The sequence below is a fragment of the Arvicanthis niloticus genome, chromosome 29, assembly GCF_011762505.2.
Source record: "Arvicanthis niloticus isolate mArvNil1 chromosome 29, mArvNil1.pat.X, whole genome shotgun sequence".
Classification (NCBI taxonomy): domain Eukaryota; kingdom Metazoa; phylum Chordata; class Mammalia; order Rodentia; family Muridae; genus Arvicanthis; species Arvicanthis niloticus.
The window spans coordinates 22,991,878-23,010,767 of NC_133437.1; the positions used below are offsets into that span (position 1 = coordinate 22,991,878).

Sequence of the window (18,890 nt, forward strand, 5' to 3'; positions counted from 1 at the left end):
AAATTCTTTAACAGCAGCAATCTGGCATCTTTACCTGAGCTCTGTAACTGTACCTATGTGCTTAAACAATATTGTGAGTTCAAGGTCAGCCTGACAGACAAAGCAAGTGCCAAGACAGCCAGGTCTGTTACACAGAAAAACCCTGTCTCAGAAAGCCATTAAAAAAAGAGGAAAAAGGAAAAAACAAATGGCGCCAACAGCCACTAAGACACAATGGTAAAGAATACAGTCACAGCCGGACATGGGAGCAAAAGCCTTTAAGCACTCAGAAGGCAGAGGCAGGAGGATCTTTGTAAGTACGAGGCCAGCCTGATCTACAAAGCAAATCCATGATAGCCAGGGCTATTACACAGAGAAACTATGTCTTGAAAAACAAAAAACAAAACCCCACAGTCACTTAGTCTAGCATGTACTCTTTGCCAATTATTATTACTCCTAACCAGTAGAAAAATTAGCCGGGAACAATCATGACATGTATTTTAAAAGAAGCTTGATGAGGTTAATTAAACTCCTTAGAATAGGATTGTTTTGATTAGATTTTATCTTATTTGAAATTTAATCAACACTAAGTCTGACAGTGGTTGGAAATTTTCAAGAGAAAAAAATACCCCAAAACACATGAACTTCACTTCCTTTAAGCCTGATAGACGCTAGTCAAGAAAATCACAAGGCAGATAAGAAAGTGTGCCATTACCAACAGATTCTTTACACTGAAAAGGGTATTTTCAATACAAGATTTCTCTAAAAGGTTTCCTGACGCAACTGATGGCTTAACAAGTAAAGGGGTTTGGTATGAAAATCCAACAGCCTGAGTTCAGTCCCTGGTAAAGTCCCATGTAAAGGTAGAAAGAAGAGAACTGAGTCCACAAAGGTGCCCTCTGCCCTACCGTCCTACATACCTACATAAAAGAATTTTTAAATTTTTATTTTATGTATTATGGGTGCTTTGCCTACACGTATGCCTGCATACCATGTGTGAGTGTCTGGTGCCCAAGGAGGCCAGAAAGCACTGAATCTCCTGGAACTGGAGTTACAGATGGCTGTGAGCCACGAGGTGAGTGCTAAGAATTGAACCTGGGTCCTCTGGAAGTGCAGCAAATGCTCTAACTCACTTGATCTATCTTTCCAGTTCCACAAATTAAAATACATATACATATACTAATCTTTTTAAGAATTAATTTATTTTATGTATATGAGTACACTGTAGCTGTCTCTAGACACACTGGATCCCATTACAGATGGTTGTGAGCCACCCACCATGAGGTTGCTGGGAACTGAACTCAAGACTTCTAGAAGAGCAGTCAGTGCTCTTAACCGCTGAGCCATCTCTCCAGCCCTAAAATACATTATTTTTTTTTATTTCAAACTTAATTATAAGAAAGTTTCAAATTAAGGAAAAATAGATCACACACAAACCCAGACCCAAAGACACAACTCAGTGAAGTGTACAGTCAGAGTAGCCAATTGGAATGGAAGCTGTCCAGCTTCGTATTGGATTTTATACCTTCACTACTGAATGTTTTTATCTACACTAAGCCTAAAAAATTCATGACAATTAAACTAGAAAAACTATGAACTTTATATCTTCTTTATAATTCATGTTCAGTATTTGCAGCTGGTACTTCAATCATCCCTACTACTTAGCCTTTCCTGTCTTCTTTTCTACGTGTTACAGTGCAGACACGGGTACACGTGTTTATACTTATTTACACTTACACATACACGTGCATGCTGGAGCACACTTTTAACCCTGTACTCACTATTAAATTCTTAATTGTGATATGCACAACTTTTTTTTCTGAGCAAGTAATATACATTATATTAATAGGCAAACAGAAATTCAAAATACACCTAACTATAAATATAAAAATGCAAGGGAACACAAAATTAAACTTCTTGACAAAATAAACAATAAACAAACACAATACTTAAAATCTCTATGCTCTTAAGAGATGAACAAAAACATAACTATGGGAGGCTGGAAAGATGGCTCAGTGGTTTAGAGCACTTGCTGCTCTTACAGAGAACCTGGGTTCCGCCACCCAGCACCCACATGGTGGCTCACAACAGTCCTAACTGTAGCTCCAGGAGATCCAATGCTCTCTTCTGACCTCCATGGACACCAAGCACACACATGATACACATAAAGGCATGCAAGAAAATGCATGCATATAAAATGCATACAAAATTAAATAAACTTACAAAAAATTAAAGTAATATACAACTTATATATAAGAAACACACATTCCAAACACAAAAATGTTGTCAAAAGTCATGGGTCAAGTCAACCAGATTTCTTTCTTTATCCATCAAGAAACTAAAAATTACAGTAGATTTTTCTAAATAAAATCAAAGTCAAGTAGTTAAATCAGCTTTCATTATTATTTTCTGACTCTCCTACTGTAGTTGGAAAAAAAGAAACCATGTTTAGAAGACATTAACATGAAGGGTGTCAAAAATCTGAGAAGAGACATAACAAAATAAGAATGAACCTGTAACAAAAAGGGAAGGGGAAAGAAAAGAACTGGAGAATCAATGGAGGTAAAAATAAAAACAGCTATCAACCACCAGTCTCAACAATCCTAGGTGCAAGGGGTAGGGCAGCCTGAAGCCTTGTTAGCCACTGCCCATGCCTGCAGGTCCTTACTGTGTGGCAGAGAGCACACAGCACATGGCCAAACAGTGCCACTGAATGAAGATAACTGGGATTTCTCCTACAGAGCCCGTGCTACAAAACAGAAAGTCTTTGAACTCACTCAACCACACTATACAACACTTACATAAATAGCTTTTCTTAACATTTTTAAAACACAGACTCACGTGTAAACTAGATTATTTATATAGGCCCTTCTAATTAGGAATAAGTGATATATATTCACAGAACTTTGAATTAAATTTCAAGAGATTCAGACTTATCAGAATCCCAGATATAGATGAACCTTTTACTACAACCCACCACAAAAATCTTTTTACACTAATATACATACAACCAGCCTTTCCTCAACTTTAAGATAATAAAATGAACCCCTTGTTCTGGAGTTGTTACAGTTATAGAATAATTATATAATTATTTCTTTCCACAGGTGTTACACTATGTTTTCTACAACAAATGAAGTCTTATTAATTTTTATTTCATAAGGAATATAAGTTCTTCAAAGGAAAATTTAATGTCTATTCAACAATAGAAGAGATTTTTAAATATTTTAATCATTTGAATGAAATTTATCTTCCAGGTGATTGGCTGTTGCTGTTGCTGCATTTGAATCTTAAGATAGGGTCTCACTATGTAGCCTATGGAGGCTGGCCTCACACTTGACCTCCTCCCATCGCAGTCTCCTTATGCTGGGATTACAGATCATCTATTACCACTCTACATCATTTACATAAATTTTTAAATATCACTGCTAAAGTACAACAAAATTTAAATAAACTTTCAAAAAACTAGAATAGTACTTTATACATATTTAATTGCAATCTCAAAACATAACAATACTAAATTATTACATTGAAAAACTAAGTTTCCTGAAGCCTTAATCCTAGACAAAGAATGACAGGCAACTTAAGAGTAGAAGAAAGAGTCTCCCCCATGTTAGAGCTCACGTGGTTATCCACTTCCACATGGCCAGTCCTGAAATCACATACAATACTGTGAGTACTGAGGAGGTTGTATTTATGTTTATACATACATAAGCATATGAACCTATGTAATGACATTTAAGGAAGCAGAGGCTAGGAATCTGAGAGAAAACAAGAAAGGGTATAGGTAGGAAGGGTTGGATAGAGGAAACAGAAGGGAGAAAATGTGATTATATTTTAACTTCAAAATTTTTTAAGGAAAGGAAAACTTTCATTATCTTCGTACTGACTGATTCAGTAACTACAATGACATTTTCTACCAAGAATATATTTATACGAAACAAACATTTTAAAAAGTACACAATACAGTCAGTCATGTGCTCAGAGTGACACTTTGTTCATTAGTCATATATGAAACATCAGACATCAGTGGCACCATAACCTTATCACTGAGTGTTCTCACAGCCACTTTAGTTTTTGTAAACATACTCCATGCTATTTACAAGTGACAAAATTGCCTAACAACACACTGTAGCTTTAGATTTTTTCCCCTTCCCTTTTCCATCTCAAAACCAGGCCTGCTCAGTCCAGCCCAAAGGTTTTTATTTATTTATTATATGTAAGTACACTGTAGCTATCTTCAGACACCCCAGAAGAGGGCATTAGACCCCATTATAGATGGTTGTGAGTCACCATGTGGTTGCTGGGATTTGAACTCTTGACCTCTGGAAGAGCATCAGCCATCTCACCAGCCCTAGATTTTTCCTCAACCTACTTTTTATATAGTTCTTAAATGTTTTAAACTCCCTTCTAGCCCACCACCCACCAGATGTAGTGAGAGAAAAAAAAAAAAGTAAGGTTATTGAGATATGGGGAAAGTGGACCTGTTTAGAAACTGTTCTTTGGAGCAAATCCCATTTGCATTGTCAGAAAATCAACAGTTCTGTTCACAGGATTCAGCAGTGGCAGCTCGATCCACTCACAAATACTTCAGGAATATACCAGCAGTCCAGTTCAGTAGAGTCGGGATAGCAAACAGGAATCAGCAGTGGTGGCATGACCCAGCAGAGACAGCCAGGCCTCCGCTGAATCATCACAAGTCAGTAGGAGGTACCAGGACCATCGGGGACACCAGGAGAAGTTCTCAGTTGAGCCTCTCTCAACTAAGCAAAGCTCAGCTAAGTCTAAAGACTAAGAAGAGGTGCAAAGCTACCTCTACGAGCAAGACCCTCTCACAGTCCACTGAGTCCTACTTACACTCCCTCCAAACATCAGCTGTCTTCCATGGTCTTGCCTCAGAACATGAGTCTGTCTTAGGAAAACTGCATGTGGGTCTGTATCAGCTGACATCACTCTGCCAGTCGGCCCGAGTCCTCCCTCGGAAGTGGCAAGAGGCTGTCAGAACTCCATCAGAGTTTTTTGGTGCATTTTTCCTCTATGAAGTCCCAACAAATGGAGCCCCACTACGAAATGCAAGGTAGACCAATCCTTGTGAGTCCTCAGCAAGAATCCTTCATCATTCGTCCTTTCACACGTTTGCTTTATCACAACATCTTTTTACCTGAGTCTGCTTCAGTGAAACATTCCTTGAGGAGTCTGCCTTAGTAAAACTTCCTTTCACCTGTGTCAGCTTCAGCTAAATGTTCCTTCAATTCTGTCTGCTTCAGGAAAACACTCCTTCATGTGTTTGCCCCAGCAAAACACCATCAGACACAACTGACTTTCCAAAGATCCCTTAAGTTTCCACTTTAACACAACTTTGAAAATGTATTAGCACTGAATATCATATTTACAAACTTTCAAATTCTTAGCAAAAACCTAATAGTCTCAAGAACTTTGTCTTAATAAATTTTGAAAAACAGAAATTAACTCACCCAAGTTGTGAATAATTGCTTGCAGATTTTGCTAGTTTTGTCATTGATCTGGAGTATGCCTCTTCTATTGTAGCTCTGTTAAATTAAATTGCTATATTATAATATCTATTGTTTAGTGATCCAAACATAACAACATTACAAAACTTTAATTAAAAATGCAAAAATGAGAGCATGCCTCATGTTTAAAAAAAACAGCAAGGGGCCCCAGTAGATATCTAAAAGGTTTGGAACCCAGTTGGTTAACCCAATCACTGAGAATCCATGAAGTCAGGAGGCCTCTGCCCTAAATAATGGATTAATCCTTTGGTGAACTCATACTCTGGTGACATTATTGGAAAGTGGTGAAAATAATGACTGGACCTACTTGGGGGAATTATGTATGCTGGGAAGATAAACCTCAATCCCATCCCCATGTTTATCTTGCTCTGTGCTTCCTGACAATCATAAGGTAACAGCCCCTACTAGATTCTCTCACTGCTGTGACAGTTGCCCTCCCTAAGGGTCAATGTAACGTAAATGAATGATCATGGGCTAACACCTTTGAAACTGCGAGCCAAATCCTTTCCTATATTGTTTTCTCATAGCAATGGCAAGTGTGAGTAATAAATCCACATACACATCATCCAACTCAGAAATCCACCTGCCTCTGCGCCTCTGCGCCTCTGCGCCTCTGCGCCTCTGCGCCTCTGCCTCCCAAGTGCTGGGATTAAAGGCGTGCGCCACCACCGCCTGGCGTGTTTTTGTTTTTCAACACAGGATTTCTTACATGTAGGCTTGACTGTTCTGGAACTTGATCTGTAGACCAGGCTGTCCTCAAACTCACAGGGATCTGCCTGCCTCCGTGGGCTGAGTTCTGGGATTCAAGGCGTGAGCCACCATTGCCCAGCTGGCACACACCTTTAATCCCAGCACTGGAGAGGCAGAGGCAGGGGTATCTGTGAATTCAAGGCTACCCTGGTTTATAGAGTTGAATCCTAGAAAGAACATCCAGGGCTACAAGAAAAACCCTATCTCAAAAACCAAAAGAAAAAGAAAAGATGTTAATATTTCTGTATTTACTTTTTAATGATGATCAAAGTACTACTCATAGCATTATTTAAAAATATAGACAAAAATAAAAAAAATTTGTTGTTATTGTCTGTCTGTCTGAGGTATTCTCTTGCTGTTTCCCAAGCTGCCTTTAATTTATGATCTGGCTTGGCCTACTGAATAGATAAGATTATAGGTATTTGCTCTCACCTGTGGCATATCAATGAATAAAAGAGCAGAAGGAAATGACAGGGCTACCAGTGAGGGCTTGTTTCTGTCAGTACGTTCTGGGTAATTGGGTTTTGTTTGGTTGGTTTTTTGGGGGGTGGGGGGACTAGGAAGTATTTGAAAATAAGTATGGAAGCTTGGAGTTGAGGTGACATAGATGCTTAAGTATAGTTAGGCTGGGAGAGTTGGACATTAGTGCAAGAGCATGGAACCCATCAAAATAAATGGATGGGATGGTTGTAGACTATTTCACTATTAAAGTTAGTGCACAGTTAAGAAGGGCTAGAGAAATGATGGAAGAGGTAAAGTTGTAGCATTTAGAGGATACACGGACACACACACACACACACACACACACACACACACACACACACACACCTATGAGAGTTTGTGTTCCCCTACACCAATATTTATTTTAAATGTGACACTACTAATTGTGCTTTTTTTTAAATTTTGAATTTATTTTTTTTTTGTAGCCTAAAATCTTCATGTTGTTAATGTTTTCTAGTGTAGTTTTTTTAGATCTATTTGCAAAATAAATTAAACTCTGAAGTTCAGGACCTCACAACTGCTGGTGACTCATATTTAGTTTTGTGCAAATGGTTGTCATAAGGCTCATTATTTCAGAATTGTTTTAACTACATCTTTATTTAATTTGTGCATGGGAGTGCACATGGATCAGGTTGGAGGTTAGAGGATATCTTGTGGGATTTAATTTTCTTCTACCATGTGAGTTCCAGGGATTGAATTCAACTTGTGAGGCTTGGTGGCAGATATATTAACCCACTGAGACATCTGACTAGTCTAGGCAGCGTTGAACAACAGTAAAACTGTTGAGTGCACTAAGTACTCATCCTGTAGCTCAGGCTGCGATTATTAAACTTAACTGTATACTGGCCTTACATTTGTAGTTTTCCTGCCTCAGCTTCCCCAGTGCAGGGATTATAGATGTGTCAGCATGCTTCTTAGCCTTACTGGTTTTGTTGTTGTTACAGTAATTATTTCATTAGTTATTATCGCTAATTTCTTGGTATGCCTAACTTAAAAATTAAAAATTTATCATAGATATATGTACAAACTGGTCTACAGAGTGAGTTCCAGGACAGCCAGGGCTACACAGAGAAACCCTGTCTCAAAAAAAAACAAAACAAAACAAAAAAAAACAAAACAAAAAACAAAAACACGAGCGCATGCACGCACACGCAGGCACACGCACACACACACACAGGTGTGTGTCACCACCACCCAGCTAGCTTTTTGGGGGGGGGGGGGTTGGTGAAATAGTAGTATCTTAATGGTGAAGTTTAATTAGACAAACACAGGGCTGGAGAATGCCAAGGCAGGGAAGCAGGAATGGGTGGGTGAGTGGGTGAGCACCCTCATAGAAGCAGAGGGAGAGAGGGAGAGAGGATGGGATGGGGGTTTCCAGTAATGGGGATAACATTTGAAATGTAAATAAATAAAATATCCAATAAAAAATTAAAGAGAGAGAGAGAAAAAGGGGGGGGGCACAGAGCTGAAGAGATAGCTGCTGCAGTGGTAAAGAGCACTGGCTACTCTACCAGAGGATCTCGGTATAATTTCTAGCACCCACACAATGGCTCAAAACCAGTTCTGGGGATCTGCTACCCACTATTGGCCTCAATGACCACTGTACATGCACAGTATACACACATGCAGGCAAAACACCCATACACATAAAAATAATAATTATAAAAAAAAGGAAAGACACTGAAATACATATGAACTAGGAATAGGTCATTTGACAGTTTAACAATCAGTAAGGGTGTCCTAAGAAACCATCAGATTATGTCGGGCAGCTTTTTCCTTCAGAACATCTAGAAAAGGCAGCTAAAAAACTGAAGTAAAATAGGGTTTGTCATAAACAAAACTTAGAAAGAGTTAAGGAATGCACAGGTGACCTCACTGTTAAAGGAGGAAATGTAACACCCGCTAATCTAATGTTGGCTTTTTAAGAAGTTAAAGCTGGCTGTGGCAGCACAAGCCTTTAATCCTGGCACTCAGGAGGAAGAGGCAGGAGGATCTCTGTTTAGAAGCCATGTAGTCAGAGCAAGTTCAAGGACAGCCAAGGCTGTTATTCAGAGAAACCCTGTCTTAAAAACCCATTTAAGGGCTGGAGAGATGGCTCAGAAGTTAAAAGCACTGGCTGCTCTTCCAGAGGTCCTGAGTTCAATTCCCAGCAACCACATGGTGGCTCACAACCATCTGTAATGAGTTCTGATGCTCTTTTCTGGGATGCAGGTGTACATGCAGATAGAGCACTCATAGACATAAAATAAATAAATCTTTAAAAAAAAAATCCATTAAAAAAAAAGTTAAATGAAAGAGCCAGGCATTGAGGCAAACCACCTTTAATTCCAGCCTGGGAATGCAGGGGCAGGCAGATATTTGTGGCAGAGGCCAACCTGGTCTATATACTGAGTTCTAGAACAGCCAGAGCCACATAGTGAGACCATGTCTGAAAAACATTCAAAAACCAACCAGAAAAGGTAAAGGAAGCAGAGAGGCACCTCCCTGGTTAAGAGCACTGGCTGCAGATATTAAGCAGAACTTGGGGAACCTCGTGGAAGAGGGGAGAAAGGACTGTAGGAGCCAGAGCAGAGGGGTTGAGGACCCTGCAAGCTGTGTGAAGCCCACAGAATCAACTAATCAGGGCTCACAGAGCCAGTGTGGTTCTAAGCTAGGCCCTCTGCATGTACTGTGTGGCTGTATAGCTTAGTGTTCTTGTGCGACTCCTAACGGTGGGAGTGGGGGACTGCCTCTGACTCTTTTGGCTACTCTTGGGATCCTTTTCCTCCTACCGGGTTGTCTCATCCAGCCTTGATGAGGGTTTGTGTCTAGTCTTTTTGTAACTTATTCTGCCTTTTTTAGTTGATATCCTAGGAGGATTGCTCTTTTCTGAAGGGAAACTGAGAAGGAATGGATCTGGGGAAGAGAGGGGTTTGGGGGGAAGGACTGGGAGGTGTAAAGGGAGAGGAAACTGAGGTTCAGATATAATATATGAGAAATAAATAAATAAATAAATAACTGGCTGCCCTTCTAGGGCCCAGGTTTGATCCCCAACACCCAGATAGCTTACAGCCAGCTATCTGTAATTACAATACCAGGAGATGCAATGCCCTCTTCTAGAGCCTTCTTGGGTAGTAGTATGCATGTGATGCAGATGTACACACAGACAAAACACCCATAAACATTAAATAATTTTTAAAATAGTAAGAAAAAGACACAACAAAAATGATAATTGTATACTTCCATAGTGAAGTTTTTGCAAAGTGAAAATTTGGGCAGGTGTGGTAGTAACTGTCTGCAATCCTAATGCCTGGGAAGGAGAAGAACATGAGCTCAGAGCCAGCCTCGTCACATAGTGAGACCCGGACAGAGTTTACCTGGACTCAAGAAAAAAAAGGTTTTTCAAAAAAAGGGGCTGATAAGATGGCTTACTGAGTAATGGCCTTGCCAACAAGGCTAATAACTAGAGTGTAATCTCTCAGACCCACAGGATGTAGGACAGCCAGTCCAGCCAGTTGTCCTCTGACTTCCAAACAAGCCAGGGGGAAGTGATGTTCCGAGGTCTGCACATCTTCAGGAAACAGTAAAAGTAACAAGCGATAGTCAATATTAATAGGACAAGGAACTTGTAAGACCTAGGATAATCACAAACTGAAGTATAGTACAGGCATTACTTCTAAACCAACAGAAGAAAACAGACTTTCCAAACGGCCCAAAAGCAGACAACAAAGAAGAAAAAAACCAGGAAAACAAACTAAAATGATACTAAGGTTGACAAATTATAGCTCTACTGGAGAATAGGTACAGAAGGTAGACCAGAAAAAAAAAAAAACAAAGATGATGACACAACAAACAAACCGACCGTGCCACTGTGAGCTTTACTCAGTGAAGAAAGACAATAAAATAGCACTGATATCAGACAATAACACACTGTTAAGTACTGAGTACAACAGGACACTGTCTCATAAGTACAACAAAACCACAGAAACAAACACAAATAAGGAATTAAAAGATGTTACAACACTACAACATGTTTTAACCCTAGTCAGAGGGATGAGGAAGGGCAGGGTAAGTAAGTACACTGAAAAATTCTGAAAAACAAAGAAGAATTAACTAGTGTGGAAAGAACCAGCAAATACAATACCTACAGTGGAGGAAGCCTGGTATCTCAGGATGAAATTAAGAAGGAACCGGGTGGGAGCTAAGACAATGCAAGTTTATCTTAACAGAAACAGAAAACCTCTGAAATAATTTAAACAAGAAACCAACAGCCTGTTCTGTATCTCAAATATAAAAATAAAAACAAAAACAAAAAAACCCCTCTAACTGTAACACAAAGAATGAGTTCTAGAACAAGAATCAACAAAGAAGAGGCAGAGGCAGGCGGATTTCTGAGTTCGAGGCCAGCCTGGTCTACAGAGTGAGATCCAGGACAGCCAGGGCTACACAGAGAAACCCTGTCTCAAAAAAAAAAAAAAAAAAAAAAAAAAAAAAAAAAAAAATCAACGAAGAAAAGCCAGTTAAGAGCAAATGCTGACATTCAGGCAAAAAATACAAACAGAATCAAGATGATTAAATTGAAGATTCATCCTTTACTGAGGGCTTATTCAATGCCAAATGATCTAATAAACATGAGAACCAGAGGACACTAAATAGAATAAATAAATAAATAAAATACCCATCACTGAGCACTTCCAGTCTAGTAAGAACAGTGGCATGCACCTTTAATCCCAGCATGTGGAAGGCAGAGGCAGGTGGATTTCTGTGATTTTGAATCCAGCCTGGTCTACAAAGCAAATTCCAGGCCTACACAGAGAAACTCTGTCTCAAAAACAACAAAACAAAAACAAAGAAGAAATCACCTCACAATTACTAGACTCCCTGTGACTGACATAAATAGAGACCTCAAGGCAGAGAATGACAGCAGTGAAGAATGTGTCGGGTAAGAGGAAATTCAGGAGATGTCAGAGATGTTGTGCCTGCCTGCCTGCCTGCCTGCCTGCCTGCCTGCCTGCCTGCCTGCCTGCCTGCCTGCCTTCCTTCCTTCCTTCCTTCCTTCCTTCCTTCCTTCCTTCCTTCCTTTATTCCTGCTGATGCTGATGCTGATACAGAAGCCAGGAAGCCTTTACCCAGGGCTCCAAGTATCTGAGACTCCCTCTCCAGGTAAAAGGTGGAAGCCAGAAGAACCAGTCCCATGTAAAATCATTTATATCCCAATTCCTGTATATCATGTATATCATCTCCCTTCCTATAAGATCCATGAAAGAAGATATGTATTTGCAACTATATCTTCAGAATGCAAGCAACTACTTGGTACTAAGCAATCATGAGACAGCTATGTTATTCAAAGAAAATATGAACAAATGGGACATACGTAAAGGTCTACAGTTCCTATAATAAAGATTTTTTAATGTGTTCATACAACAAAACAACCACCACCACACAATGAAGCAGAGCTAGTCACAAACAGCTCTAAGAAGTAGCATCAATGAGCAGATGTGGCAAAGGCCTATGGTCCCAGCACTGAGATGGCTCAAACAGAAAGATCAAGAGCATCTCTAGCTGTATAGAGAACTCAAGGCCAGCCTGAGTTAAATCAGACTTTGGTATTGGGGTGGGGGTGGGGGTCCACAGTGGCCCAGGCCTTAAATTCCAGCACTGAGGAGGCTGAGAAGGCAGAACTGAATTCCAGGCCAGCCTGGTCTGCATAGTGAGCTCTGGACTAGCCAGAGCTACACAGTGAGACCTTGTCACAAAAAAAAAAAAAAAAAAGAAAGAAAGAAAGAAAGAAAGAAAAAGGGGGTGGGGTGGGTTAGAGAATCCAAGTACAAAAGCAGCTTTGTCACTGTCAAATTATATTGACTCCTAGTAATTTCTAAATTGACTATTATATTCTAAAAGTTTAAAGAAAATCATATTTTATAACATTTATAGCATTCAAAACTGTAAGACTTTTGCAATAAAAATTATAATGCACAACTAAACTGAGTCTGGGAGAGTCTTTTCGAATTATTTTAGCATATTTGATTTAAAAAAATAGCAGCTGGGCAGTGGTGGCACACACCTTTAATCCCAGCACTTGGGAGGCAGAGGCAGGCGGATTTCTGAGTTCCAGGCCAGCCTGGTCTACAGAGTGAGTTCCAGGACAGCCAGGACTACACAGAGAAACCCAGTCTGAGGAAAACAAACAAACAACAACAGAAATGGCAAATGTTTCATCTTCTCAAATTCTTGTTTCATTACATTATTTTGCTAATACATTCAATTCAAAATGTATACATATTATAAAGCAGTAATTTGCAAACCAGGGCTTCAACACAGCCACTGTGAACCATTTTATAAGTGCTCACTGTAGAGATAATAAAAGTCTGTAAAATGCTGCTTTAAAATATATTACGTTTTTAAAAAGTGTACCTTGATTATTTAAATCTAACTAAAATTTTTGCAATATTTATATTCTTAAATTTAAATTGTTAAGTTCCTAAACCACAAAACACATACCTTTCTCTTACAAAATCTGCTAGTTCTTTAGTTGATATCTGTCCATGTTTCATATTATGGTACAGAACATCAAAGCCATTATTTTTTTCCCCCTGAAATTCAAAAGATAAACAAAAACAGACATTAAAATTGTGAAAATACAATAATCCTTTATTAATTATTATATAATTCTTATGTTCTGGTAAGCTATTTTCTTTAAGCTAAAACTGTTAAATGATTACATACTTTCAAAGCAATTTCATACCTTTAATAACATTTTTAGTTTTTTATACATGCTCATTCTATAAACATGCCAAAGTGTATAATCAATGAGATTAATCTGAAACTTTAAGAAACATACACTATAATTTAGGAAATACAACATGGACCTTTTAAAATACATCACAGCCCGGCAGTGATGGCGCACGCCTTTAATCCCAGCACTTGGGAGGCAGAGGCAGGCGGGATTTCTGAGTTCGAGGCCAGCCTGGTCTACCAAGTGAGTTCCAGGACAGCCAAGGCTACACAGAAAAACCCTGTCTCGAAAAAACCAAAAATAAAATAAAATACATCATAAAACCCCATTATACTTATCAAGAGATTCTGGATTATTTAATTATGTTTTTGCTTTAAAATAACTACATCCTAGCTCCACATGATGATGTCCACCTTTAATCCCAGTGCTGGAAGGTAAAGGAAGATGGACTCTGTGAACTCTGTGAGTTCAAGGACAGCCTAGTCTACATACTAGAATAGCCAGGACTACAATGAGACCTTGTCATGGACGGATGGACGGACGGTTAGAAACAAAGAATAACTAAATCCTGACTTCTGAGTCAAAACAGCATATTATTAACATGAATTTTGAACATCATAAAATGTTTTGTAATTCCTATTCAAATTTTCAATAAACTTGAAAAAATGCTTTATTTTTATTTTATGTCCATGGGTGTTTTATCTACATGTATGTCTGTGTGAGGATGTCAAATCCCCTGGAACTGGAGTTACAGAGTTAAGAGCTGCCATGTAGGTGCTAAGAATTAAATCTCAGTCCTCAAAAAGAACAGGCAATGCTCTTAACTGCTGAGCCATCTCTCCAACTCCAAAATTTTTATTTCCTTAAATAAAAATTTTTTTAAATAAAAATTTAAGTTTTATCTCAAACTGATGGGATTAAAAGAATCATACAAATACAGAATTCTTTAAAGTCTTTGTACTATTTAACTCTATAAGTTTTATATTGTCAAATCATCACAAAGGAAATACCAAAAATGTCCATTTAATCTTTAAAATCAAGACCAGTAAACTAAGTTTAACAACTCCCATATTTATGACTTAAGTTTTTAATTTTCTTGAATGAAAATAAAATGAGGAATGAAATATATGTACTGGATATAAAAGCAATAGCATGAGCAAGCACCACAGGATCGGAAATCTAAGTTTTCAACAGCTCACCAAAAAACAGGAAACAGGAACTTCAAATCAAGTTGAAGTAATTTCTAATAAACTCTTAGCTTGCAAACATCAAGTACTTCATCACACATACAACAAATAAAAATGTTATACTTGTAGTAATATAAACATTATCTTTTATATTTTGAACACCCATTTTTATCTATGAAGAAAAATATAAAATTATTTTGAGTCCAATATTTCACTGGGCTTCACCAGGTTTTCATACTCAAGAATGTATTATTTAACTTTAAATTCTTGTAGGATTTTTTTTTTTAACTTACACTGCTTTTCAAGCCATTTTTCCAGTCAAAATAAGAGTTACTTTAGTCTCGAAAAACCAAAAAAAAAAAAAAAAAAAAAAAAAGAATATTATTTTAGCTAACCATTATCAAACAAAATAATATCATCATGTAGATTTAAAATCAAAAAACAAGCTAGGCAGTGCTGGCACACAACTTTAATGCCAGTACTGGGGAAGCAGAGGCAGGTGGATCTCTGTGTTCAAGGCCAGCCTGGTCTACAAAGCAAGTTCCTGGAGAGCCAGGGCTACACAGAGAAACTGCCTCAAAAATAAAAAATAAATAAATATAAATAAAAATAGAAGCAATAAACAAAAAGCAAAGAGTCTAAGTCTTGCAAGAGATGTCATCACTGAACTGTGATATAGAAACTACACCTGTTTGATAAAACTAACCACCAGTTTATAACTCAGTTGTAAAGCTTTAAATAGACAACAATACTGAAATACAAAACCTCAACAACCCAAGTCTGAGGATCTCATGCCTTTACTCCTAGCCCTTGGGAGGCAAAGGCAGGTGGATCTCTGAGTTCAGAGTCAACATGGTCTACAGAGCAAGTTCCAGGTCAGCCAGGCCTACACAAAGAAATACTGTTTCAAAACAACAAAAACCAAAAATGTTAAAAAACAAAAAAACAAACAAACAAACAAAAAAAAAACCTATACTTTTAGAATGTCTACTAATCAAGTGACTTAAAAGAATCAGAAGCTGACTAAATTGAACTAACTAACTTAATTGAATCTCTAGCTGGATATTCTGTTTGTTGCGACTTGGGTATGGCTAACTACCTTTACAGTTATACCCTGATACATTTCACTTTGTGAATGCTTATGCTTGGATATACACAAGTTCTTTCAGATGCTAAAAAGAAATAAGTAACTGCCTTTAGGGAGATCTAGACAGCCAAAGAAAAAGGGAGATTTTATATTTCAGTCTACAAAAACATATTTTTTGTACCCTTGGAGTATCAACAGATATAAAACAATTTGCAAGTCTGTTAACATATAATATATATTTCCACATATATTTCTACATATGTATACACATATTTAAATTTAGTACACCATCTGAAGGGATCATATTCTAAGCAAGAATACCAAATTACAATATTTATAACTTTTTTATTATTATTTATTTAATGTACATGAGTACGCCATACCTGTCTTCAGACTCATCAAAAGAGGGCATCAGATCCTATTACAGATGGTTGTGAGCCAACATGTGGCTGCTGGGAACTGAACTCAGGACATCTGGAAGAGCAGATCTCTGAGCCATCTCTCCAGCCCTATTTAGAACTTTAAACTAATAAAAGATAAGCTTCTATTTTGTTTTCCTGGTCATACCAAATACTTTTCTAAAGATACAGTTTTAAAATTTTTCACCTGAATTTAAAAAAAAAAGTATTATTAATCTCTCATCTAAAATACCAGACTTAAAATTGACAAACAAAAAATGTTTTACACTCCAAAGTCCTACTGACAGAATAAAAGTTTCTAAAAGCATTTTAATCCTCCCAGATTTACCCATATTAACTACAGATCGAACTGGATAACCAAGGGCTTCAACTTAATTTAAGACTAAATGATGAGCCGGGCGGTGGTGGCGCACGCCTTTAGTCCCAGCACTTGGGAGGCAGAGGCAGGCTAATTTCTGAGTTCGAGGCCAGCCTGGCCTACCGAGTGAGTTCCAGGACAGCCAAGGCTATACAGAGAAACCCTGTCTTGAAAAAACCAAAAAAAAAAAAAAAAAAAAAAGACAAATCGATGATATCAATGAAACAGAAATGAAATGAGGCTATTTGCAGCCTAACTGGTAAGATTAAAAAAAGGAAAGGCATCAGGATCACAATACCTAGCCATATGTTTGTTAATTTTTGATGTGTTGACACCTGACTCAAAACTTCAGTTTCTCATGATGTGACAGACACTACGGAATACATGGTATTTTCTATGGGTTAGGTTTACCATGTAAAATAATATTAGTAAAGTATTAAACACAAGTCTGTCATGCTTATTTTCCTTTTAATTATTATCTATGAAATTAATTCTTTGTATGTTTTTACTGATGAACAATCTAGGAGTGTATATAAAAAGTCATTTTAATTATTACAGTGCAGTGTTCTTACAGATAATCTCAGCATTATAAACTAGTACTCAGCTCTCTAAGCAAGATTCCACATAAGAGACAATAAAATCCTGGACAATACTCTTTTAAAGTTATGTAATCTGTTAAAGAGCTAACATTTGTTTTTACATATTAAGAGTAATGGTGTGGATTAACAAGAAAAAATATTTCAGCTTGATTATCAATAGCACTAAGCTTTAGGGCAACAGACTTATCAGCAACAAAACATCTGCTACATAGGAAGTGTTGAACATGTTTTTTTCTTTAAAGTACAGTATTAAGAAAATTTTAATTTAGTAGTTTCACTTAGGAAAAACTATAAAGAAAAAGGGAGGATGTGCTGCTTTCAAAAGAGCTTCAAATGTGTTTCAATGATTCAAGCTTTCCTCTATCAAAATGCCACAATTAAAAAGTCTGTCTTTATAAACATTAAGGAGAACACCACTCACAGGTTGTTTGGTTAGAGGCTTCAGCGTTTTCCATTACCTCACCTTGACCAGTTTTTTTTTTTTTTTTTGAACTAACAAAATGTGTGTATGTACATGTGTATCTATTTACCACATACAATGTTCTGAACTTTGACACGTTTTATTTTCTTAGCACTGTAAATACTGGAGGGAATAAATATTCCATTCTCTACTCTACACATAGGTCATATGAGACCCTGACCTGTGTAAAAGTGTGAGATGTTTAAGTCAGAAACCACCAGAACCCTGTAAGCTGCCTGCTTAGTTACAGCTCCCAGGCTCTCCTCTCCTTTCTGCCTCCTCTGAGAGAGAGCCTTTCATGCTCTAATTTAGAGCCCCACTCCAGACTGGGAAATAAAATTCAACTTATTTTTAATCTATTTTCCTATGTGTTCCTAGTAGTAGAAATGAAGGCAAAGACTGAAACATAAATTGGATTTCAGATACTCAGATTATTCTTGTTCCTCTATTAATCTGGTCAAACAAGAGGCATGAAAAATATGTACAAAAATATCCAGAAACGCATATTCTGAAATAGGCAGAAGCAAGGCTACACTTAATATTCAATTGACAGAACAACTCTGAGACAGGAAAACAAACAATTTAAATATGTTAATAAACTTAAAAATATTAGCATGTCCAAAATATAAAAAAAAAAAAAAAAAAAAAAAAAAGAAAACCTTTTCTTTTGTAATGTGTTTGTTTATGAGATATGTGGGGATGTCTATCAGCCAGGTTAATAGGGCAACTGCAGGAGTCTTTCTCCTACTACACAAGTCCTGGGGATCCGGCTTCCATACAGAATAGCTGAGCTATTTGCACCTGGCCTAAGAACATCAATCCCTAGGCAATCTTTATACCAGTGTCCTAAGTTTCTACTTAAGTCTAAAGTGTATGCAAATAAAAGGGACCCCAGAATAAACAAAAATCTCTTTAAAAAAAAAGTGTAGGACTTATATATTTCCTGCTTCCTGACTCATACAAACCTGTATTAAATAGTAAGTAGCTGCTGACATAAAAGAAGACAATGATTTAAAAACTGAAAATCCAAAAAATAAACTCATTCATTCATGGTCAAGTGATATTTGAAAAAAGTGACACCAAAACCCAATGAGGAAAGAAGACCCTTTAAAAGAGAGAGAGAGAGAGAGAGAGAGAGAGAGAGAGAGAGAGACTGAGACTGATACAAAGACATGCACTTGCAAAGAAGGAACTGGTACCTTTTCTTTGACACACAGGATTATGTTCAAATAGATCACAGAAGAAAGTAGATGAACTAAAACTATGAAGTCTTCTAAGGAAACGGAAGGACATTAGGTTAGTACAAG

The 18,890-nt window shown here is 37.6% G+C and overlaps 1 protein-coding gene across 3 annotated transcripts in view; it reads right to left on the minus strand.

Moving 5' to 3' along the window:
• The window catches only part of Fcho2 (FCH and mu domain containing endocytic adaptor 2), an 89,595-nt gene that overhangs the window by 67,960 nt on the left and 2,745 nt on the right, over positions 1-18,890 (minus strand). For all 3 annotated transcript variants that reach the window (XM_076927265.1, XM_076927266.1, XM_076927264.1), the window contains exons 2-3: positions 13,239-13,330; positions 5,451-5,525 (exon numbers count right to left, since the gene is read on the minus strand). In XM_076927265.1, the coding sequence (XP_076783380.1) occupies positions 5,451-5,525; positions 13,239-13,330 (167 nt within the window). The remainder of the gene's footprint in view (positions 1-5,450; positions 5,526-13,238; positions 13,331-18,890) is intronic.